The sequence below is a fragment of the Protopterus annectens genome, chromosome 3.part1 (genome assembly GCF_019279795.1).
Source record: "Protopterus annectens isolate FY-2018-M chromosome 3.part1, PAN1.0, whole genome shotgun sequence".
In the NCBI taxonomy this organism is placed as follows: Eukaryota; Metazoa; Chordata; order Ceratodontiformes; family Protopteridae; genus Protopterus; species Protopterus annectens.
Window position 1 is genome coordinate 1,073,845,150 of NC_056732.1, and position 25,255 is coordinate 1,073,870,404.

The following is a 25,255-nucleotide window of genomic DNA, read 5'->3' on the forward strand; positions in this document are numbered from 1 at the left end:
ACAGGGTTTCTACCCAAGACTGTTCCTGGTGCCCAGAAAAGAGGGCTGTTGGCGCCCTATCCTGGGCCTGTCCATTATCAACACCTTCCTGGTGGTCCCAAAATTCAAAATGCTTACACTACAACAGCTGCTTCCTATGCTAGCCAAGGACTCCTGGCTAATCACCCTAGACCTAAAAGCTTATCTGCACATCCCGATAAGGGAATCTTGCAGGAAATATCTAAGTTTCAGGGCAGGCTCTATGCACCATCAGTTCTTTGCACTTCCCTTTGGCTTATCTACTGCGCCCAGGGTATTCACAAAGTGCCGGCTCCAGCCGTTGCATACTGCAGGCAGAGAAATATTAAAATTTATCCATACTTGGACGATTGCCTGATTCAGGTGGACAGTCAGGAATTGCTACTTCAGCACCTGGCATTTGTAAAGAGACTTCTAACTCCTCTGGGGTACACCATCAACGAAAGAAATCACATCTGGTGTCCAGCCAAAAAATTGTATTCCTGGGAGCAAGCTTGAACACAACTTCCCAGATGGCATTCCTTACTCCAGAAAAGCAGGTTTATTTGACAAACTACTTCAAACTAATTGCCACCAGAACCCAGCTATCTGCAAGAAAAATACTGCAAGCCCTAGGGTTCATGGCCTCGTGCATTCTACTAATTCCATATGCAAGACTGCATATGAGGAAACTTCAGTGGTACTTAAAAAGTCTCTGGTGCCAACATTCTCAGGACCTGGAAACAATTATTCCGATCATTCCTCGTCTAAGGGCAGAGTTCCTTTGGTGGATAGAGGCTTGCAACCACAACAAGGAACTCCCTTTCATTCAACCCCTCGCTGCCCAAACCCTGACAACAGATGCATCGGACTATATTTGGGGGGCTCACATGGCTGGCAAATGCATTCAAGGCAAATGGAGCCCAGGATAAATTCACCTACATATCAATCAAAAAGAAATGTTAACTGTACAGAATGCTTCAACAGCCTTCAAATACCTTATCCTTCCAGGACAACTCTTGATAAAGACAGACAACACCACAGTTATGTGGTGCATAAACAAGCAGGGGGGAACTCATTCCCACTCGCTCTGCAGATTAGCCATGGCCCTGTGGAACACAGCCTTGAGCAACCAAGTGCACCTGCAAGCTCATTTCTTGCCAGGCAAACAAAATTCACAGGCAGACTACTTAAGCAGAAATCTACTGGACCCACACGAGTGGAAACTTGAACCCAACTCATTCAAACTTCTAACCCACAGGTGGGAGACACTAGAGGTGGACCTCTTTGCCTCCCCCCAAAACCATCAATTGAGCAAATTTTGCACCAGAAATCCCCACAACCAAGCATGGAAAGTAGATGCCCTATCCTTTACATGGGACAACCTCTCAATTGATGCCTTTCCCACCTGCTCCTCCTCTCAGAAGTGCTACTCAAGATCAAACAGGGCAAACCAAGGACAATCCTTATAGCACCAGACTGGCCCCGCCAGCACTGGTATCCACTCCTACGCAGTTTGGTAGCAGTGCTAGCCTGGCACCTACATCAGACCCCCTCCCTAATGTCCCAGCAGGAGGGACAGATTTTGCATCCTCAGCTGCAAACCCTGAACCTTGCAGCCTAGCTTATTCCCTGAATACACCACCAGCAACCCTCAGCAAACAGGTGCTGGATGTCATCCTTGAGGCCAAAAGGCCTAGTACTAGGAAATCCTGTTCAGAAAAATGGAAAAGATACTGTTCTTGGAGCCAGTCTCAAAGAAAGGACACTGCCGTGCCCACCTTACCTCAAATCCTAGATTACCTAGCAGAGCTGCTCCACAAAGGCCTATCCTTCTCTTCTATTAATATTCATGCCTCTGCCATGTCAGCTCATTATAATACTGAGCCCACCTCTCTTCTCTCACCCTCTGGTCAAAAAGTTCCTGAGAGGAGCTAACAATTTAAGACCCCTGAGGAGAGCTCCCACCCCTGCCTGGGACCTTTAACTTTGTAGTAGAGAAGCTCACGCTTCCCCCTTTTGAACCTGCTGCTACAGCACTGTTAAAATTCCGATCTTGGAAAACAGCCTTACTTCTAGCCATGACTTCATAAAGAAGAATGTCTGAATTACAGGCACTAATGGCTGTGGAACCCTTCATTATTTTCCATGCTGACAGGGTTTCCCCTCAGGACTAACCCATCTTTTATGCCCAAGGTGGTATCCAGTGTGATTCTAAACCAATCCATCCATTTACCAACCTTTTTCCCTAATCCTCAGAATAAAGGGGAAAGGATCCTGCACTCCTTGGACGTGAAAAGGCAACTCAGGTTCTACCTTGACAGGACTAAGCCTTTCAGAAAATCTGACCAGCTGCTAGTCAGCTTTGCTACAGGTGCAGAGGGCAAGGCCATTTCAAAGAAAACCATTTCCAAATGGATAGCACACTGCATCCATTTCTGCTACAAACACCATGGAAAACCTACTCCACTGGGGATCAGAACTCATTCCACTAGGGCTACCTCAACCTCTACAGCATTTCTCAGTGGAGTCCCTACCCAGGGACATCCTGGAAGCTGAAACCTGGAGTTCTGTACACACCTTCACCAAGCATTACCATTTACCTATTTTTCTAAATCCAGAGCTGGATTTGCCACAGCAGTCTTACAAGGCGTGCTAGCCAGCCCTACTACTACTTGGAAAGTGGATGCCCTATCCTTTACATGGGAAAACCTCTCAATTTATGCCTTTCCCCCCGTGCCTCTCCTCTCAAAAGTACTACTCAAGATCAAACGGGACAAACCAAGGACAATCCTTATTGCACCGGACTGGCCCCGCCAGCACTGGTATCCACTCCTATGCAGTTTGGCAGCAGTGCCACCCTGGCACCTACATCAGACCCCCTCCCTAATGTCCCAGCAGGAGGGACAGATTTTGCATCCTCAGCTTTGGGAATCAACCCAAGTGTGATGACTGCAACAGTGAAACATGAAGGACATAGTACAGTTGTGTACACTTACCATAAATATAGATGTTCGAGTGTATTCACTGTTGCAGTCCTGGTTACCCTCCCTCCAGCCCCCTGACTATTCTATCCTTTCTACCTATCCTGTTTTTGGCCATATCTTATGGCTGTGGTATTTACTTTTTACTGGAGGTGTTCCACACCATGTAATTGCTTCCTATTTTGGGGGCTCCTGGCATCTGGGGCAAGAAAAAACTGAAGTAATGGCGTCGGCTGCATGTTTTATACCCCTGACAACCTGACATCATGGAAGAGGCGACAGCATCCAATGCAGAAATCCCAAGACTCTGGTATTCAGGCTGACTGAGGGCTACCTGCAGGCAGATAACCCTAGTGTGATGACTGCAACAGTGAATATACTCGAACATCTACATTTATGATAAGTGTACACAACTGTACTTTGTGTACACTTGCCATACATTTAGATGTTCAAGTGTATTCACTGTTGTAGTCCTGGTTTCCCTCCCTCCATCCCCTTTGTCACTCTCTCTTCCTGTCTCCTTACAGTGATTTGTTTGGTATTTACTTTCTACTGGTGGTGTTCTTCCACCATAACCTAGCCCCCTATTGGGGGGCTCCTGACAGGGCAAGAAAAACTGATGTAATGGCGTTGGCTGCCAGATTTTATACCACTGACGACCTGACGTCAGTCCTGGAGTGACAGCAACCGACGCAGAAATACTAAGCCTCTGGTATTCGGGCCGACTGAGGGCTACCCCTGGCAGGGTAACCCAAATGTGATGACTGCAACACTGAATACACTCGAGCATCTACATTTAGGGTAAGTGTACACAACTGTACTTTAGTAGTTATGGTTTCAGTCAGTGGTGCTGTTAAAAGTATCAGTCTTATAGTTGCAGGTCATAGCACTTAACATTTTTAGCTGTTCTAGCTAGTACCACTAGACTAGAACACATGGCAAGTTATGAATGTGATCTTAGAGGTATAATTTGTAAGGAATAAAATATGTTAGAGAGACTGCCATCTTGACTTGCTCACAGAAGTGCTGCCTAATGTAACAATGTCTCTCCAATACTTACTAGAAAATACTTTTCCAAGTGGATTATTAGCTGCATTTTTTTTTTTTTTTTTACTATCAGAGAACTAACTGCACGTTGAAGCAAATGAGGTCAAAGGTTACTCTACATAAGCATGTCTGCTTGTAATGCATTGTTCAAGAATCTTTCTATTGTAAGCATCTGCACCACTGTCATTTGGTCCTCAGTGTTTACTGCCGCAAAGCATACTTCCAGAATAAGCCGTATGAATTGTGGTTATTAGGTTGTCCTTTACCAAGTCCCAGTTGTATGAATTTAGTGCATAGAATTCAGCCCAGTTATTGAGCCTTCAAGGATGGTCCCCAGTGTTAGGTTTAAGAGACAAGTTTTACCCAGTCAGATGACACATTATCTTGGATTTAAAAATGTAAATAGCTGTGTATTTCAGTAGATATGCAGAAGTCATAACAATTTTTAATTATGTAAAGTTGTTGATGGTTGTTTACTGACTGCTTCCTTCAGAAGTTGCATTATATCAAAAATGGACCAGAAATGTCTGAACATTCTGCAGCTTATTTTAATAGGGAAGACAAGCTCTCTTTGTCTTTGAAATATGTCTAACCTCTGTTGAATGTACTTCACCACAACTACTGTTGCCCTTTTTTTCTTTCTTTTTATCTGGAAGTGTTATTTGAACTTTGGGAAGTCCTGGCTGGCAGATGAACCTACATCAAAGTATTTGGATTATAGACTTGTTGGACTTTATTTACATCATAAGACTTTAGTTGTCAACCATAAGTAATTGGAAATGAAATCAACAGATGCAATTAACAGTTTTTGTCATTAGATCACTTGCATGAATTACTATTATGTCCCTTTCTTTGCAGCTGAAATACTGTTATATATTTGAGATCATTGTTATGACTGGTGTCTTATTGCATTAGTAAAGGTTATCCTCACAATAGTGGAGTGACTGTTGTTGACTCTTTTAAAAAGAGAGGCTCTTTGGCTGTCGTGTGTTTGTAACATATAGGTAGTTGTCCCATTGGAAGAGTGATCAGTAACCGAGGTCTTGCTATGAGATTAGTAGTCTGAGCCAGAGTCCTGTAAGTGCAGTTAAGGGGTGCTGTCACACAAAGGGTACTAGTAGCCCTCCTGAAAAATATAGTGAGTATAAGTAAGTAAGTTTGGTTAAATCTCAGATGTTCTTCGTGTTTCACTGTTGCAGTCATTGCATTTGGGTTAGCTGCTTGCAGGTAGCCCTCAGTCGGCCTGATTAACAAAATCTTGGGTCCTGCGTCGGCTGCTGTCCCTTCTTTCATGACGTCAGGGGTATAAAACATGCAGCCGATGCCATTACATCAGTCTTTCTTCCCATGCGGTGCCCGAAGCAGAAGCATTTCGCAAGTGCCGATCGTCCGACTCTGGAAATTTTCATTTTTGAGTTTCAGAACCGAAGTCTTCAACTAAAGCTAAGTATCCCGTTGGGGAAACTTTTTCTTGCTCTTTACCGATGTCAATAAAAGTTAATAATTGCATTACTTGTGGAAAGGAAATACCTCATAAAGATTTTCATTTGTACTGTATTCCTTGCCTAGGCGCTGACCACTACGTTCCTTGCTGTCGGTTTTGTGCTTTATTTAATCAGTGCACTATCCATCGTCTGTATATTTTCGCCTCTAAATATTTCGGTTCTTGGTTTAATTATCCAGAAATGTCGTCGGTTAGCCATCCGACTACTGGGATTCTGAAAAAATGCAAAGATAAAGACAGAGACAAGCCACCGAGGTCCAAAACTGCCGACGACGCTTCTCCTAAGCCAGTCGCCAGTTCGCCGGTACTCAGTGAGACGCTTTCGCAGCCCCTGATACCCGCTACTTCTGATTCGCAGGCCTCTACCGAGACCCATTTGGGTTACGGTATGCCGTGAGATGCTTCAGCTATGGAACCCACTGATGTCTCTACCTTGGATGGGTCTGGAACTGCTGTGCAGGCACCGGCTTCTTAGGGTGTATTCAGGCCTACGGACTTGCATATTAAACCGACGCCTCCTTCTTTACTTAGGGCTAAATCTCGATCCATGCCTAAAAAAACGATGCCCAGGCCACATGCTCAGGCCTCTATGCCTAAAAAACAAATGATAAGAATGGCTGAAGATCTGATAACTCTAATCAGGGGTAGCCAACTCCCCCCCCCCCCTTCCAAGAGGCCTAGGACTGAAGTTGAGTATGAATCTTCTGATCAGGATTCTGTTGATGTTCATCGTGCATACAGCTGCAGTCATAACAGATGGGTTCTCCTGCCGTCAGGCGGGTCCTCGGTCGGCCGAATTCCAAAGTCTAGGTCCGGCGTCGGTTGTCGTCGCCTCTTCACTGACGTCAGTGTGACAGGGGTATAAAAGAACCAGCTGACGCCATTTTCTTCAGTCTTTCTTGCCGCGCGGTGCCCGAAGCAGAAGCAGTTCGCAAGTGCCGGTCGGCCAGCTCCTGAGATTACGAATATTTCTCAACCGAAGACTTCCTGAAAGGTAAGTACCCTGTTGGGGAAACTTTTCTTGCCTCAGACCGATGTCAGACAAAGTTAATAATTGTATTTCATGTGGGAAGCAAATACCGCATAAGGATTTCCATTCCCTCTGTATACCTTGCTTAGGCCCAGACCACGACGTCTCGGCCTGTCGTTTTTGTGCTACATTCAACAGACGCACTATTAAGCGTCGGGCGGAGTTCGCCCAACACTATTTTGGCAAAAAGTTTAATTACAACATGTCGTCGGATACTCCGACTCCAATTTTGAGTAAACGACATAAAGATAAGGACCGACATACGAGGTCCGCGACTTCTACCGACACCACGCTAAAGCCAACTACATGTGCTCCGGTTCTCAGCGAGGCGCCTACGCAGCCCCTGACTACCGATGACACTTCATTAGCGGTGTCTTCTGTGCCCGAGGTCACAGGCTCTTCGGCCCTCACCCTGACTACAGATACTGAAGTCACTCTTGGCGGGGAAACTCAGAGTTCAGACAGGCCAGCCACCTCTCAAGGTGTCTTCAGGCCTTCTCCTTCTTTTTCCATTAAGGCTTACACTAAATCTAAAGCAGCCATGCATTCTAAAAGACAAGCTCCACAGGGCCCCTCTCAAGGCCCCATGCCTAAAAAGCAGATGCTCAAAATGGCTGAGGATTTGATTACTCTTATCAGGGGTTCTCAACCCCCCTCGGACAAAAGGCCCAGAGTGGAGGAAGACTACCCTTCCTCGGACCAGGCCTCCATTACTTCAGAACATTCTGAGGACCAGGAACATTCTTACTCCCCTTTCGAAGATTCTGGTGCAGAGGAGTCCATTCCCTCTGTCTCCCCCCCTGAGTATTACTCTTTTGGGGAAACCTTGCATACCTTTAGGGAACACTTCCACTGGGAAGGCCAAGAGTACTCAGACTCCAAGAAAAGGCTCAGGGATTTTCTTTTGCTCCCTCAGCACAGGCCTCTGGCTATACCTCCTGTCTTAGACATACTAGATGATGTGTATTCAGAGGCCAGCCTTAACCCAGATTCTTTACCTCCAGCTCCAGTCAAGCCTGACAGGTATTACCGGTTCCTGATTCACACCAATTCCTATACAAAAGCCATGCGGCCGACCCAGAAACTATTTCACAGGGTCCCAAGGGAATTAAGGCCTCCACTGCCAAAAATCCATTACCTTCTGAGAGACATTCCAGAGCTTTAGAAAGGTGGGGGAAAAAGGTATACACCTCGGCCACTTTAACCATGAGGGCTTTAAACTGTCAGTTCCATATGTTAAAGTATCAACAGTTTTTGTTATCTCAGTTGAAAAGCAAAATGTCACAACGTGAACAACCAGACTTGAAGGAGTTGCAGGATTTGTTGCATAGTGCAGAGAAAGTGGGTAAACATACCTTGCAATGTGGTTTTGATGCTTTAGAGGCCTCTTGTAGAGCTGCTGTTACAGGATCAGTCATACGTAGACATGCTTGGCTCAAAGAGCAAACCTTACCAGATCATGTCAAAGCTAAATTACTAGATGCACCTCTTCAAAAAGATGTATTGTTTGGTGTTAAAGCTGAGGAGGTATTAAAGAAAATGGAGGAAAAGGCAAAATCAATGCAAACAGTGAAAGATTTCCTACAGGTACAACCGCCACGTTTCAGTAGAAATTGGCCTTCAAAAAATTGGTCCTTTCCAGCCACGGACAGACCTCAAAGAGGTAGATACAGGCACCCAAGAGGTAGAGGGCAATCTCAAGGATCATTTAGAGGCAGGCACTGGCAAACACCTTCACCAAGAGGGGGTGAGGATAGTTCACAGTCATTCAGAAAGCAGACCCAATGACTTCCCCCTTTGCATGCCAAGCAAGGCTCAAATGGCAGCACCTTTAGGCGGAAAACTGGCATTATTTTCGAAAAATTGGCATATTGTCACAAAAGACAAATGGATCCTGGACATTATAGACAAAGGCTACAGATTCCACTTTCACACCCTTCCAAAAATGAGAGGCATGCCAAACCTGCCACACAATCAAAGGGCAGAGGCACAAAAACAAATTTCAGATCTCATGGACATGAAAACTATTCAAGAGGTACCTGCACAAGAACAGGGTCAAGGTTTTTATTCCAGACTATTCCTGGTACCAAGGAAGGGCAAAGATTGGAGACCTATTTTGGAACTATCCATCCTAAACACATACTTACTCGTACCAAAGTTCAAGATGCTCACATTACAGCAGCTTCTTCCCATGCTGGGCAAGGAGTCTTGGCTGGTAACATTGGACCTCAAGGAGGCATACCTGCATGTCCCAATCAGACAAGATTGCAGAAGATACCTCAGATTTCTTGCAGGTTCATCCCATTATCAATTCTCTGCATTGCCCTTTGGCTTATCTACTGCGCCCAAAGTGTTCACGAAATGCCTGGCATCAGTAATTGCCTTCTGCAGACTTCAAGGGATACAAATATACCCATATCTGGACGACTGCCTGATCAAGCGGACAGCAAACACAGTCTTCTGAAACACCTGGTATTTGTAATAATGTTGTTGAAATCTCTGGGATACACAGTCAACAAAAAGAAGTCAAGACTAATACCCTCTCAAACAATAATTTTCCTGGGTGCCAGCTTGGATACAAACACCCAGATGGCTTACCTCACGCCAGAGAAACAAGGGCAATTAACTCAATACTTCAGAAAACTGGCAACCTTCACCAGGCTTACTGCAAGGAAAATCCTGCAGGCTCTGGGATTCATGGCATCTTGCATCCTGCTAATCCCATGTGCAAAGCTGCATATGAGGAAACTTCAGTGGTACCTAAAAAACTTATGGTTTCAACACTACCACAGTTTGGAAGCAATCATACCACTGATTCCATGTCTTCAAAAGGAATTTCTGTGGTGGGCTCAAGCATGCCAAAGAAACATAGGTCTCCCATTCTGCAAGCCTCAAGCAAATCAAGTCATCACAACAGACGCCTCGGACTACGCCTGGGGGGCACACATGACAGATCGATGCATTCAGGGCAAATGGTCACAAAAAGTAAAGCACCTACACATCAATCAAAAGGAAATGCTAGCAGTAATAAATGCTATTATGGCTTTCAAAGACCTACTGCATCCAGGACAACTATTGATAAGAACAGACAACACCACAGTGATGTGGTACATAAACAAACAGGGAGGAACTCATTCATATCCCCTGTGCAGACTAGCCATGTCCCTTTGGAACACGGCTCTGGAATTGCAAATCCAACTTCAAGCACAATTCCTGCCAGGGAAGGAAAACACACTGGCAGACAACCTGAGCAGAAATATGACAGATCCACACGAATGGAAGTTGCATCCTCAAGTTTTCACAATGATAATTCAAGCATGGGGAAGGCCAGACATAGATCTCTTTGCCACCCACAGAAATTACCAATTGACAAAATTCTGCTCAAGGACCTTTCATCCACAGGCCTGGAAAGTGGACGCACTCTCTTTCATTTGGACAACAATGACAGTTTATGCCTTTCCACCTCTTCCACTACTGGCCAAAGTTCTATTAAAAGCCAGAGCAGACAGACCAAAGATGATTCTCATTGCTCCAGACTGGCCAAGACAACACTGGTACCCACTCCTGAGGAGCCTGACGCATTCCCCACCATGGATCCTGCCTCTAATGCCTCTTCTACTGACTCAGCACAACTTCAAAACTCTTCACAGTCAGCTGAAAACACTCAATCTAGCCGCATGGAGGATTCCTTAAATTCACAGCAGACCCTACTCTCCAAGGAGGTGCAGGATGTCATTTTGGAGGCCAGAAGGCCTTCCACTAGAAAAGCCTACTCCGCAAAATGGAAATGGTTTTGTGTCTGGAATCAGAAAAAGGGTCAGAATCCTGGAATACTGAATTTACCTCAAATACTACAGTACCTAGCCGAGCTGCTAGGCAGTGGATTTTCATTCTCCACCATCAAAATCCATGCCTCAGCCATTTCTGCAGAGTACAACACTGATCCTCCTTTATTCTCTCACCCTCTCTTAAGGCAGTTCCTCAGAGGGGCTAAGAATATAAAACCCCCAAGGAAGCAACCAGTACCTGCTTGGGACCTCAATTTCATTCTAGAAAAACTAACCCTGCCTCCTTTTGAGCCAGCTGCTTCAACAGATCTGCAATATTTGTCATGGAAAACAGCCTTCTTTCTAGCTATCACCTCAGCACGCAGGGTTTCGGAACTACAAGCCCTCACGGCTGTGCAGCCTTTCATCATTTTCCATCAGGACAGAGTTTCCTTACGAACCAATCCTTCATTTATGCCAAAGGTAGTATCCAGGGTAGCCTTGAATCAGGCTATCCACTTACCTACCTTTTACCCTAATCCACAAAACAAAGGGGAGAGACTACTACATTCCTTGGACATTCACAGACAGCTCCGTTATTATTTGGACAGAACAAAGCCTTTCAGAAAATCTGAGCAACTCTTTGTGTCCTATGCTACAGGTGCTCAAGGGAAGCCTATTTCCAAACAGACAATCTCAAAATGGATAGCCCACTGCATACGCTTTTGTTACTCTTTTCATGGTAAAACTGTACCTACAGGCATCAGATCTCACTCCACAAGGGCCACAGCTACCTCTGCAGCTTTCCTCAGGGGGGTTCCTACCAAAGATATTTTGGAAGCAGCCACTTGGAGTTCTGTACATACTTTCTCCAAGCACTATCACCTACCATTATACTCCAAAACTAGAGCGGGCTTTGCCACTGCAGTCTTGCAGGGCATCCTGGCTCCACCTAGCTCCACTTCGTGCCTACCACCCCTTTATTAGCTTTGGGATTCTACCCATCTGTTATGACTGCAGCTGTATGCACGATGAACATAGTACAGTTTTGTACCTACCATAAATGTAGATGTTCGAGTGCTAATACAGCTGCAGTCCAGGTTTCCCTCCCTCCTTCCCCTCTTGGGACAGGGCTTATGGCTAACACTTCCTTATACAACCTCATTGGGGTATTCTTTTATGGTGTATTTGCTTGCAACTACTGTTTTTTTGATTATATTGCATTTGCTTTATTACATAAATTTATGTTTTGCCTTCCTTCTGGGGGCACCTGACATCTGGGGCAAGAAAAACTGAAGAAAATGGCATCGGCTGGTTCTTTTATACCCCTGTCGCACTGACGACAGGGAAGAAGTGACGACAACCGACGCCGGACCTAGACTTTGGAATTCGGCCGACCGAGGACCCGCCTGACGGCAGGAGAACCCATCTGTTATGACTGCAGCTGTATTAGCACTCGAACATCTACATTTATGGTAGGTACAAAACTGTACTTTTCTGATTCTTATGATGATCTGGATTTGCCCTTATCTACTTATGAAGATTCTGATGCAGAGGACTTCATTCCCTGTGCTTCCCCTCCTGAGGATTTTTCTTTTGGGGAAACCTTGCGTACTCTAAGGGAGCATTTCCACTGGGAAAGCTAGGATTTTTCTGATTCAAAAAAAGAGTCTTAGTGATTTCTTTCTCCTACCTCAGCATAGGCCTTTAGCTATTCCTGCTGTACTAGACATTGTTGATGATGCTTTTTCAGAATCAAGTTTGGCCCCTGATTCCCTGCCTCCTGCTCCCAGAAAACCTGACTGATGCTACAGGGTCCCTGAGTCCCACAAGTTCCTTTTTAAAAAATCCTATTGCAGATCCAGAGACTATTTCACAGGGGCCCGAGGGCATTAAGGCTTCTACTGCTAAAAATCCTATCCCTTCTGATAGAGACTCCAGGGTGCTGGATAGATGGGGTAAGAAGGTTTACAATTCTGCAACCTTGGCCATTAGGGCTTTAAACTGCCAGTTTCATATGTTAAAGTATCAGCAACGTGTTATTGGACTGCTTAAACAGAAAATTATATTGATTCCTGACTGTGTGGAAAATAAAGAATTACAGGATTTAATGCATTCTGCTGAACAAATTGGAAAACATACTTTGCAATGTGGTTTTTTGATCTATTAGAGACCTCTTGCAGGGCTGCTGTTACTCTGTCTGTGCTCATAAGGCATGTTTGGCTTAAGAAGCAGTCTTTGCCCGATCATGTTAAAGCTAAATTGTTGGATGCTCCTTTAAATCAGGACTGCCTGTTTGGCAACAAGGCTGAGGAAGTTCTTAAAAAGATGGAAGATAATGCTAAATCTATGCAAACTATTAAATATTTCTTGCAAGTTCAGCCTCCTAGATTTAGTAGGCACTGGCCCTCTAAGAAATGGTCCTTTCCAGCCCCTTCCAGGTCTTCTCAAGCCAAACCCAGACACAGCAAAAACCCCAGGTTTCAGTCCCAGGGGACACACAGAACTAAGCAGTGGGGGGCCTCCACTTCCAAATCTGGGAATAAGACTCACCCCTATGGTAAACTTTCTCAATGACTTTCTTTTAAAATTTCCAAGCACTTGTCAACTGACTGCCCCTTTGGGGGGAAAGATTGCTCTTCGTGCAAATAATTGGGAACTCATTACTCAGGACAAATGGGTTTTAAATAGTGTCCCAGGGATACAGATTTCACTTCCACATGTTGCCAACACCAAGCGGGTGTCTGGACCTACCCCCAAATCAGTGGGCAGAGGCCCAAAAACAAGTACTTTCTCTCTTAAGCATGGGGGCTATTCAGCTGGTACCAGAAGAGGAAAAGGGACAAGGTTTCTACTCGAGACTTTTCCTGGTACCCAGAAAAGACAATTCATGGCGTTCTATCCTGGACCTGTCTACTCTAAACACCTTTTTGGAGATTCCAAAATTCAAGATGCTGACTCTTCACCAATTACTTCCTATGCTAGGCAAAGATGCCTGGTTGGCAACACTAGATTTAAAAGAAGCATACCTGCACATCCCAATCAGGGAATCTTGCAGAAAATACCTACGCTTCAAAGCAGTCCTCTGCACTGCCCTTTGGCTTATCTACTGCACCCAGGGTATTCACAAAGTGCCTAGCTCCAGTTATTGCATTTTGCAGGCAAAGAAATATGTAAATATACCCATACCTGGACGATTGTCTAATTCAGGCAGAAAGCCAGGACATGCTTTTGAATCATCTGGCCTTTGTACAAAGGGTTCTAACTTGTCTGGGGTACACCATAAACGAAAACAAATCACACCAGGTACCCTGTCAACAAATTATATTCCTGGGAGCAAGCTTGAATACAATTTCCCAGTTGGCTTACCTCACGCCAAAGAAACCTGAACCTACTTCAAACAAGTGGCCACAAAAACCCTGCTATCTGCAAGACAAATACTGCCAGCCTTGGGGTTCATGGCCTCCTGCATTCTTCTAATTCCATATGCAAGACTGCATATGAGGAAACTACAGTGGTATCAAAAAAGCCTATGGTGTCAGCATTCTCAAGACTTGGAAACAATGATTCCTATCATACCTTGCCTACGCCTAGACTGAGTTCCTTTGGTGAGCAGAGGCCTGCCACCAAAACAGGGACTACCTTTCACACCACCCCCTGCCGCCCAGACCCTAACAACAGACGCATCAGACTATGCATGGGGGGGGGGTCACCTGGCAGGGAAGTGCATGCAGGGCAAATGGAACCCAAGTCAAATGCACATGCATATCAATCAGAAAGAAATGCTAGCTGTACAAAATGTTCTGACAGCCTTCAAGGACCACATTCTTCCAGGACAACTAATGGTAAAGATGAACAACACCACTGTTATGTGGTACATAAACAAGCAGGGGGGTACACATTCTTACCCCCTCTGCAGACTAGCCATGGCATTGTGGAACACAGCCTTGAGCTACCAAGTGCACCTACAGGCTCAATTCCTACCAGGAAAATTAAATGCACTGGTAGACGGACTAAGCAGAAATCTCATGGACCCACACGAGTGGAAACTGGAACTAAGGATTTTCAACAATGTTGACAAGCAAATGGGGGAGCCCAGATATAGACCTGTTTGCCTCTCCCCAGAACTACCAATTGGACAAATTTTGCACAAGGACTCCCCACAAACAAGCCTGGAAAGTGGATGCTCTGTCCTTCAGCTGGAAAAACCTATCAGTCTATGCCTTCCCCCCTCTGCCTCTGCTCTCGAAAGTATTACTGAAAATCAAACAGGACAAACCAAGGATGATTTTGATTGCTCCAGACTGGCCGCGCCAACACTGGTACCCCCTCCTGCGCAGTGTGTCATGGTTATCTCCATGGCACCTGCGTCAGACTCCTTCCCTGCTGTCTCAGCAGGAGAACCAGATTCTGCACCCTCAGCTTCTAACACTGAACCTTGCAGCCTGGCTAATTACTTAATCTCTCCTTTACCATCCCTTAGCAAACCTGTGACGGATATCATTTTAGAGTTAAAGAGGGCTAGTACTAGAAAATCTTATGCTGAAAAATGGAAAAGATTCTGTGCCTGGAACCAATCTCAAGGGATGAGCACAGCAGCGCCCAGTTTACCTCAGATTTTACAATACTTAACTGAGATGCTTCACAAAGGCCTGCCTTTTTCCTCCAATAAAATCCACGCCTCGGCCATTTCAGCTCATTATAACACAGAAACCTCCCCTCTTCTCTCATCCACTACTCAAGCAGTTCCTCAGAGGGGCCAAAAATTTGAGACCACCCAGGAGAGCTCCAACCCCAGCCTGGGACCTTAACTTTGTCTTGGAGAAACTCACTCTACCTCCTTTCGAGCCAGCTGCTACTGCAGACTTAAAATTTCTTTCTTGGAAAACAGCTTTCCTTTTAGCAATCACTTCAGCTAGAAGGGGTATCTGAATTACAGGCCCCTTATGGCAGTGGAGCCTTTCATTATCTTTCATGCGGACAGAGTGACCCTCAGAACTAGTCCATCCTTCATGCCCAAGGTGGTATCCAGTGTGGCTCTTAATCAGTCCATTCATTTGTTAACCTTCTTTCCCAATCCACAGAATAAAGGGGAACGGATACTGCATTCCTTAGATGTGCACAGACAACTTAGATTCTATTTGGACAGGACTAAACCTCAAAGGAAGTCTGAACAACTGCTGGTGGCATTTGCTGCAGGGGCAGAGGGGAAGGCTATTTCAAAGCAAACCATTTCTAAATGGATAAGCCATTGCATTCATTTCTGCTATAAACACCATGGAACACCTATCCCCCATGGGGATAAGACCTCACTCCATCAGGGCTGCATCTACCTCTACAGCCTTTCTCAGAGGTGTCCCTACCAGGGACATCCTAGACGCTGCTACCTGGAGTTTTCTACATACTTTAACCAAGCATTATCATTTTCCAATTTTCTCTAAATCCAGAGCTGACTTTGCCACTACAGTCTTGCAGGGCGTTATAGCTGGCCCTAATGCTGTGTAAATTCCTCCTCCCAGCCATAGCTTTAGGAATCTACCCAAATGTAATGACTGCAACAGTGAAGCATGAAGAACATAGTATAGTTGTGTACACTTAACATAAATGTAGATGTTCGAGTGTATTCAGTGTTGTAGTCCTGGTTACCCTCCCTCCAGCCCCTTAACTTCTTTTGACTATACCTCTATTTCCTTTACTATGCTTAAAAGCTGTTTGGTGTATTTGCTTTTTTATTGGAGGTATATCTTTGTACTTTTATATTTAATTGCTTCCCATTAGGGGGGCAGCTGACATCTGGGGCAAGAAAAACTGATGTAATGGCATTGGGTGCATGTTTTATACCCCTGACGACCTGCCATCATGGGAGAAGGGACAGCAGCCGACACAGGACCCAAGACTTTGTTAATCAGGCCGACTAAGGGCTACCTGCAAACAGATAACCCAAATGTGATGCTTGCAACAGTGAATACACTTGAACATCTACATTTATGGTAAGTGTACACAACTGTACTTTACTGTTGTTGTGAAGCCACTGGGCTTGGATTAAGGTTGGTATCATCCTGGAACGTCAATGAGTATACCTCTGTTGTGGAGCTGACTGTATATATGGCTTATGTGGTTGTGAGTTACTGTAAGTTCTTGAGGCCAGTAACCCTCTTGCACACATTTTTGGGTAGCAATGGTGCAGATTTGGTCTCTGTAACCCATCACTGCTGTATCAGATGTCTACAAGGAGCTTCCCTTTAGGGGTCCCAATTCCCTCTGTCATAGTCCATTTGTGTAAGGTTGGCTTGTCCACCTCACAGGGTAGCCGTTATGCTGAGTACACATCTGTTACAGCTGATTGTTAATTGATGGATCAGCTGTTATTTTGAGCACTGTAAGAGTTGATAGGACTGTAGAATACCAAATTAACTGATTAACTGGAAGAAACAAGAATGAGACTGAAATGAAGTCTCTCCTTTATGTGGCAATCTTCCTGTACCTTTCAGAATAAAAGTCTGCATACACTGTAGTTCAGTTAAGAATGTTTTATTTACAATGAAAGTAGATGTTAGCAGTATCCGAATCAAATCTTTACTGTCTGCAGTAACAGTGCTGATAAACAGAAGTAGACTATATGTTTGTAGCTTCTGCACCCATTATAATCAGAATTATTCTTTTTCTCCTGAATAATATAATTAATAGTCTGTAATACTGGATATTTGATCTGGCTTCTGCACTCACTGTCAAGTGTCTGTACCAAACGTCTGAGAGCTGCACTGCAGTGACTTTTTGTGGATCAGTCCGAATGAACTTACCTTGTCTGAAATATCTCCTAATAATATCAAAACCCTGTACATTTCTGCATTCCTTTTTAACTTTGGTTCCCAAGCCTCATACCATCTAAACAGATCTGTTTGTACTCAATGTACTGCACATTCTGTAGGGACATTTTATCCTTGTCAGTGTTCTTGACTGAAAGTTGTTTTTACTGATTTAAAGTGCATTCATTGAAACTGCATGCAAAATGTGAAGGCTTGCTTTTGATATGGCTGCATTTCTAGACTTGTGCAAAGAGAATATTCTGTTTTTGTCTAACAAACTACATTGAAATGAAACCTGATCTTATAAGCACACAAGTATTGTACATGGCTTCTGTAACAGCTGACCTGTGAGGAATCCTTTTGTAATTGGTGTACTAATGCCATCCCCCTGTGTCATGGTGACCTCTCTCTCTCTCTGGTGGCTGCAGATGGGTTTTCCTGCTTGTCAGGCAGGTGTACAGTAGATGTATATTGTTTCTTGTTTTGCAGGTTGTGATCACTTAGTAGATTTGATCAGATCAGGGAGTGGTTGTGCTCTTGCCTGAATATTGGTTTTATGGTATGTTCCAGCAAAGCTGGGGATATCAGAAAAGGAAAGCCCAAGACCAACCACCATAGAGAGGTTCATGACAAGTCATTTGATATAGTTCATATTCAGGTACAAAGCACTCTACAGACTATTACAAACTAGCAAATAACCCATATTCAGACGTGCCCTCCAGCCTCAAGGAAGGCAACACAAGATAGACTAGACCAGGAAGAGAATTTGAGGCTACCCATCCAGTTGTTTTTCCCTTGAAGGTGGAAGGGTGATGATCTGTTGGCATTCACTGTTACAGGAAGTATGTATTCCTGCGTAATGGAGAACAGCAACAGTTATTCTCCTTCAGAAAGGTAGCCTAGCAACAGACTCAGGGAATTATAGACCCATAAGTCTGGCCAGTCTCATCTGTAAGGCCATGGAACTTATCAATGTGGACCTCATTAATAAAGACGTAGGTGACCTCCAAGCCCTGGATCCCAACCCAGTTTGGCTTCATCAGGGGCAGATCCTGCCTGTTAAACCTGGTGGATTTCTTCGAAAATGTGACCAGGGTCATTGACGTGGGCAAATTTGTGCACACATCATATAACGACTTGGCAAAGGCTTTCGACACAATCCACACTCCGGCATTACCAGCAAACTTAGCAAACTGAATGCATCCCCCTTCGTTGTAAGATGGGTTGCCAGCTGGCTCACAAACCGGACACACAGTATCAAAGTGGTGATTCCCATATCAACCAGCGGACCTGTCATTACCAGGGTGCCACAGTGTTCAGTGCTGCCCCCCCCCCCCCCCACACACACACACACACTGTTAGTTTTGGCCTGAACTTCTGAAAAGTATATAACTAAGGGGTTGTGGCTAACCAAGTTTGTGGATGACTATAAACTAGGTGCAATTATGGAAACCTCAAATGATGTCAGTATATTACAAGAGGGACCTACGCAGACCAGCGACTGGTGTCTTTGTCAGTCTCAAACTGAATGCAAAGAAATGCATCATCATTCCCTTTGGCAAAAATAATGCCCCTTCATGCTTTCAAATCAACAATCCCTAAGTACCTACAAAGTGGTAAGGGATCTGGGATCACAGATGGACTGCAACCTTAACTTTGATCACCATGTGTCTGCTGTAGTAAGGAAGGCTTTCTACATAGCACACTTCATTAGTAAAGGCATCGCCTCTAGAGCAAAGGAGGCTGTAACCCCTGTATACTTGTCACTAATCAGACCCATAATTGAGTGTGTGACCCCTTTTTGCATGTACCATATAAAGCACCTGCAGCAATTGTAGAGACCTCAGAGGTTTCTAACAATGAAGATCAAGAGACTCCAGCACGTGCCTTACACGGACTGACTAAAGTCCCTGTTACTATACTTTATATCATGTAGACTTCTTAGGGGAGATGTAAAACTGGCTTACAGAGCAATCTCAGACCCAAACCTAATGAATTTGCTCCACATCGTAAATAAAACTGGACTAGATTTGCCCATTCCAGGGACCTAAATGTGGCCTGCAACTTGAATAGGATGTGTTGGAGGGGCAGATTTGTCTCCCAGCAACAGCCGCATCTTTGGCATAGGCTACCAATTCATGTGAAACAGAGCACCTCTATGACACTGTTCAGAAGGAACCTGGACAAGTGGATGGGGCACCATAAATTCTTATTGGGGGATAGAGCTCACAACCCTCTTGGAAATGGGCAGTCATTACTAAGTGCAATTCTGGGTATTGAATAGAGTACCTGTGGTATTACATTGGGATGAAACAGCTAGGCTTGAAAATGACCTCCGGGTCAATAGCCTAGTAAACTGCTATGATCCTATGATATAGCCTTCACTGAACTTTCGTTTTAAAACCTTGAAAGCCTTGGTGTCATCTGTACAAGGGAAAGGTGATTTGGCAGTATGGGTGCTAATACTTTGTGAACTGACCGTGTGCTGACTGTATGGCTGTTACTACCTCTACAGTCCATACATCCAGTAGTATATCCTGCAGCCATCTCAAATGAAGGAAAGCTGACCTTCACATGTTTAATTCTGTTTCCCCAACTTCTCAGGCTCAAATTGATGGTAATCCTTGGTCACTGGCAGCCAAGGCAAGACACTACACTACAGGCTGGCCAGCCGAAACTGGTTAAAGTAGCAGTAGTAATACTTGCATGAGTTTTGCGTACAGTATAAAAAGAAAGAAAAAAAAAAGACACTGCAACAAAGTAACACTATAGCAGTATTGTCTAAGGGAGATACCAGTCCTTTCAAAGGCGAGAGAGAGTCCTGAAAGAATTGTAAACCTCAGTAATGTATGGTGAGATTCAACAGAAAGATCTAAAACTGCTAAGGGGGGACTGTTGGTATTCCATTTATTAGTGAAAAGTAGAGAAAGGGCATTTGTAATTCCTCTTAAATGAAAGAAAAAAAACACAACCATAGAGGCAGACCAGTTGGCGTTTTAGGCTGGTTTACCCATGGGAATTTGGAAGTTATTTTGAAAAAAAAAAAAAGAGAGAGTACAGTTTTAAGTGTGGCATTGTACTGTTTATTGTCTGCATTAGCTGGATTACAAAGACTGAAAGAAGTGTCTGCCTCTCTTCTTTATGACAGAGAATAGCTGATGTACGGTGGAGTGGAAGGCATGAGAAAGAATTTGACATGTTTGGAGAAAGGGCAGCTTAGCTTCAGTACAAGCAGTGTGTCTAGAAATGTATGAGTGGAAAGAATGCACAACTTGGATACATTTTGTTAGCAAGAGAACAGAACAAACCACAAAATAGTCATTTTAGTTGACAGTGAAACTCTTAAGTAGTATGTAGAAGCAATAATGGAGGAAAACACATAACAGTAAGGAAAGATTCCTGTAGACACTTGGGGGCACTGCTTTATTTAGACAATTATATAGAGTTTTGTAGACACCGTCTTTGCCAGAGGCACTAACAAGTTGGAGACTGTTTAGAAGAGGGCAAGTTCAGGTATTCTGGGACTGTACTATGACCCTTTTGAAGGGGTGTTAAAGGAGCTTGGTATTTGTACCACAGAATGTCGGAGAGGGTGGCAAAAGTACTCCGATAACTCAAGGAATTCTTTAAAGTTTAAGGGATTATCGTATTTTAGATGAAGAATGAGCTGTGGGCATGTGCAGTTCTGTTCCACAGGAGGCAGTGAGACGTGTACATTTGTGGAATTCAGAAATATGTAATACTGACATAAGGCAATTGTGGAGAGATGTGAAGAACTGAATAAGGAGCTTGAGAAGTTATTCTGTCTGAGAGAGTGTAGTAATCATTATCTTCCCTGAAGTATGTTCCTGCATTTGTTGACATTTCTGACCTTTTTTTTTTTCTTGCAGGTGCTCGTCAAAAGAGACTTATTCCTGTCAAGTACAAGTCTATGAAGAAAACATTCCCCAGTATTTTGCGGTTCATCACAGTGTGTGATTACACCAATGAGTGCACAAAAGCTTGGTTCTGGACTAGACTTGCAAAAGCTCTGTCCCTTCCCTGAATGGAGGAGGCCCAATTGTACGCTCATGTGCATCCATACCTTATCTCAAGAGACTTCTAGTTGTGATGTACTCTGTAGCAGTTATGAATTTGAAACAGCTGTTACATTTTTTGAGCGTGACTTTTGAAAGGGTTTCAGTCAGGAGAGCCTGTGATTGAAGAAAGTTTATGCCTTTTTTTCAACTTAAGGCATTCTCGCATACCATCCAGGGTATTGTTCAAATTTGTGACAGATACAGCCAATATTATTTTGCTGCCCTGACTAAAGAAAAGTACTTTTATGAGACAGACTACACAAAACAGTGAAAACAGTATAAACAACTTAGGTTATATTCACAAAAATAATTTTCTATGTTTATATAAAATGTCAAAAATTGTATCAAGTGTACATTACAACTGTTGCTGTAACTACTGTAGAAAGGCATTGTGCATGAAGTTTGGAATCAATAGTTCGCACCAGTTGTCGGTTCTACTTTTTCAAAATGTGAGTAGATCAGTATGTGAATGTCTTTTATTCATTCCAACATTCAAAACAGTAGTGGGATTCTTAGGAAAAAAATGATTTAACTTCCCAGTAGAAAAATATATATTATTTTGCCAAACTGTACAACAGCATATATTTTCCAGCATTTTTGTTCTGTAGCATCACTGCAGGCAAGTTTGAAATCCAAGTGTCGCATTGACATCACTGCATTGTGTGGAAAACAGTGCAGTCTGCAGTTTTATTTTAATAATTAAGAGAGCAGATTGAACCAAATGTAAGGGAAATGAAAGTGACACTAATCCAGCGTTTGGAAAGTGAAACAACTAAATATTTACATCAGCTCTTTTTATTGGCTGTTCATCTGCATTTGTGTAGAAATTCCAAAATGACATTCTGTTGTATTAGCAAAAAGGATGTTAATATTTTAGATCATTATTACTCATCTGTGGTTGGTGGAGGGAACATGAGCCAGTTTCTGTTTCTCTTCATAAGCAATTTTTATGCAGAGGAAGGGAAAATCTTGAGCTTAAAAAAGTAAGAGCAAGATTTGTCTTGATCACATGTTATGTCAACCATGTATGTCAGTATTTGTAGCTAAAGCTGCCATCGGCAGAGCAGAACAGTTAGCAGTGTGGTACAGATAAGGGATAATTCTTGATGGCTATTCCGTGTACATGTGGATTTTACAGTTTTGAGGCAGCATGGTGTGTTCATGTATTACCCTTGTAAGTGAAAAAGTTTGTGTTGTGCCATTTTTTTTAATTACCGGATTTATTAGACTGGCCATTCTAGGTAGGAACGAAAGAACTGCTTGTAATAAAAAAGAAGGTGGGATTAAATCTTAGCAGAATGCCCCTAATGAAAGTAACATCTCCATCAGACAGCACATTGTGTAAAAGTCTTCTGTTATTGTTTACAGCCACCACTGTCACCTTTATCTAGAGCAGGGGTGTCCAACCTTTTTAGCTCAGGGGCACTTACCGTATTTGACAGGTTTGGGGAGACTCATCACCATAATGTGATTTCTATACCAACCATAGTCAAAGGTGCACATCAGTCATGGAACAAAAAACTAACACTGGTGGTGTCAGATTCACTTAAACATGCAACTTACAAGTTTAACATTAACAAATTGTATCCTTGCTACAACACTGCAAATATAATAGTGGAAATGCACATGAAAGCAGTTTTCAAAATGTTATAACTGTGCAAATCTAGATGAAGGTTTACCAAAAACCTATTATGACAAATGCCAGAAGATAAAATGAAAAACATCAGAAGTACTGAACCAAGGCCTTCGTTTATAATTACAAAACCGAACATCAGTGCAGGCAGGGGGAAAAAAAAACAGTGCAGGTGGGAAGAAACCAACATCCGTACAGTCGGGGAAAAGAAACAACATCATTATAGTTGGGGAAAAAAAAACATCAGAGCAGATGGGGGGGGGGGATCAACATCAGTACAGGTGAAGGGAACTGATCTGTGTCACAACTGAAGATGAAGAGAAAGAAAAATGTAATTCTGATAATCCTCCACTTCCAATTGGTCATGCACATCAATTCTACCACACGCAAGCTAAGTACAGGTGAAAAACTTGAACAGTATCAGAAATGCATAGAAAAAATTTGTCTGAAACAACCCCCCCTTCAGCAATTGGTTATGCAGATCAACTATAACACAATTCTAGCATTCACTCAACAAAAACATGCTAATTCAGAATGACTCATCTAACTTGTAATGACTGTAATTATGTTTGTAAATACCTCACTCAAATGAAAACATATGCAGGGAATGTTAAATTATAGAAGAATATTCACACTTAACCTAACACATACATACCAGTCAGTAAATTACATGGATTCAACCCCCCATACCAAATATAGCAGATTACTATTTGATAATTAATGTTGCTCACACACAAACAGAGGGGAAAGTAGAAATAATTCTCTCTCAAATATGCAGTCTTTGCATATTCCACATGCATCATTCAAAGAATTATACAAAAATCCCCCCCCCCCCCTTGGAACTCAAGCAACCGACAAAAAAAAATCGAGGAAATACAGTACAATTTTCATGTGTTGCACTTTCTGTTTTCACCCTGCAGAAACATACGTTATGTTTTAGAGTTTTAGAGTTTGGAAAGGAAGATAGGAATAAATTCCCTTACTCCCCAACCTGAGAACAGGTCAAACCAAACAAATAGTAATAGGGTACAGTATCAGTCAGGCCTTTTTTTAAAAGTAATTCTTAAACAACCAGAAGCTACAGTTATCTGGCATCTACCAATCCCCATGGGTGCCGATTAATTGAGAGTTTACTGCAATTAACTATTTCTCCCTAAAAATCAAAAACAGAGGTACAGGCCTGGTATCATAGCACATGATGTTTCAAATTGCATTCCTGATAGCTCTGTGCATCTTACTTAAGACCAAGAATGAGTGATAAAACAAAAATAACTGGGTGAGAAAACAAAGACCAAAACCTAGAACAGATTGTAAATATTTCATATACTTAGAGACAGTAGTAGAGCAGGTTTTCCATTAGCATGTATTTTCTGAAGGGTATTACATCTGAAACTCAGATGCCTGCCATTATTGCCTAGAAAGTCATATATTTCACAATGAACACAAAAAAAAGATGTAAAATGAGGAAGTTTTCCGAGTATATCGGTCAAACTATTACAAAAGGTTAAAAATGCAGGAAGAAGCTTTAATCAGCCTTCCTATTACTGAAAACACACACACACATGCATAGACAGTAAAGGCAGTCTGTCCCACAGATAGTATTTACATATCAAAGTATACTCTGACATGCTGAACAGCCAGGGAGGGGGGGGAAATGGCACTTCATTTTGAAAACAAATGCAGACACTGCTCTCTCAACCTTGCACAGTAAAGCACAAATTGAGACAGATTGGGGGGGGGGGGTTAGAAAGGCCCAAAATCAGGGCCCACTACACTAACTCACTTAAAGTTAATGGAACAGGTTTGATGTCAATATACATTTTCCAAACAAGTATGACAATGTATGGGTAGGGGGCACAAAGGCCCCAAATCAGGGACCACTACAATAGTTCACTTAAAGTTAATAGAAAAGGTTTGATGTCGACACGTATTTTTCCGAACAATTCTGACGTTTGGTATCGCTGACTGGAATCATCAGTGTCTTTTTTTATAATCTTTGTTAACCACGTAAGCCAAAAACGCTGAACACAGAGTAAACAAATGGAACTGGAAGAAATCAAACCTGGTACTCTTAACTAAAAAAAAAAAAAACAACTCATTAACAGTTCACATTCATTAATCCTCACAGAATATGGAAAAGTAATAAACTTACTACAGTTACCAAAGAAAGACATTGCAAAATTCTGAAAAGTTGAGAGGTGTATCAATACTACATTGAATTTAACTTTGCCATTCCATTATTTACTGACTTAATTTTACTTATTTAACAGAAAATCAATTTTTAGAATGAGTAGAGGAAAAACTGATACAAAATGAAGAACACTTTGCAAAGTCAGGTACAGTTGTGACCCCCTCACTCGCCCCTTTCCCCACTGTCTTCTCAGTCTCTTCAAAGATTGACTGTAGTC

At 43.0% G+C, this 25,255-nt stretch overlaps 1 protein-coding gene across 1 annotated transcript in view; it reads left to right on the top strand.

Annotated features, from left to right (window-relative positions):
• The window catches only part of MYD88 (MYD88 innate immune signal transduction adaptor), a 328,345-nt gene extending 303,404 nt beyond the window's left edge, over positions 1 to 24,941 (top strand). Inside the window, exon 5 of the mRNA XM_044067207.1 lies at positions 21,026 to 24,941. Coding sequence (XP_043923142.1) covers positions 21,026 to 21,180 — 155 coding nt within the window. The 3' untranslated portion in view covers positions 21,181 to 24,941. The remainder of the gene's footprint in view (positions 1 to 21,025) is intronic.
• The last annotated feature ends 314 nt before the right edge of the window (positions 24,942 to 25,255 follow it).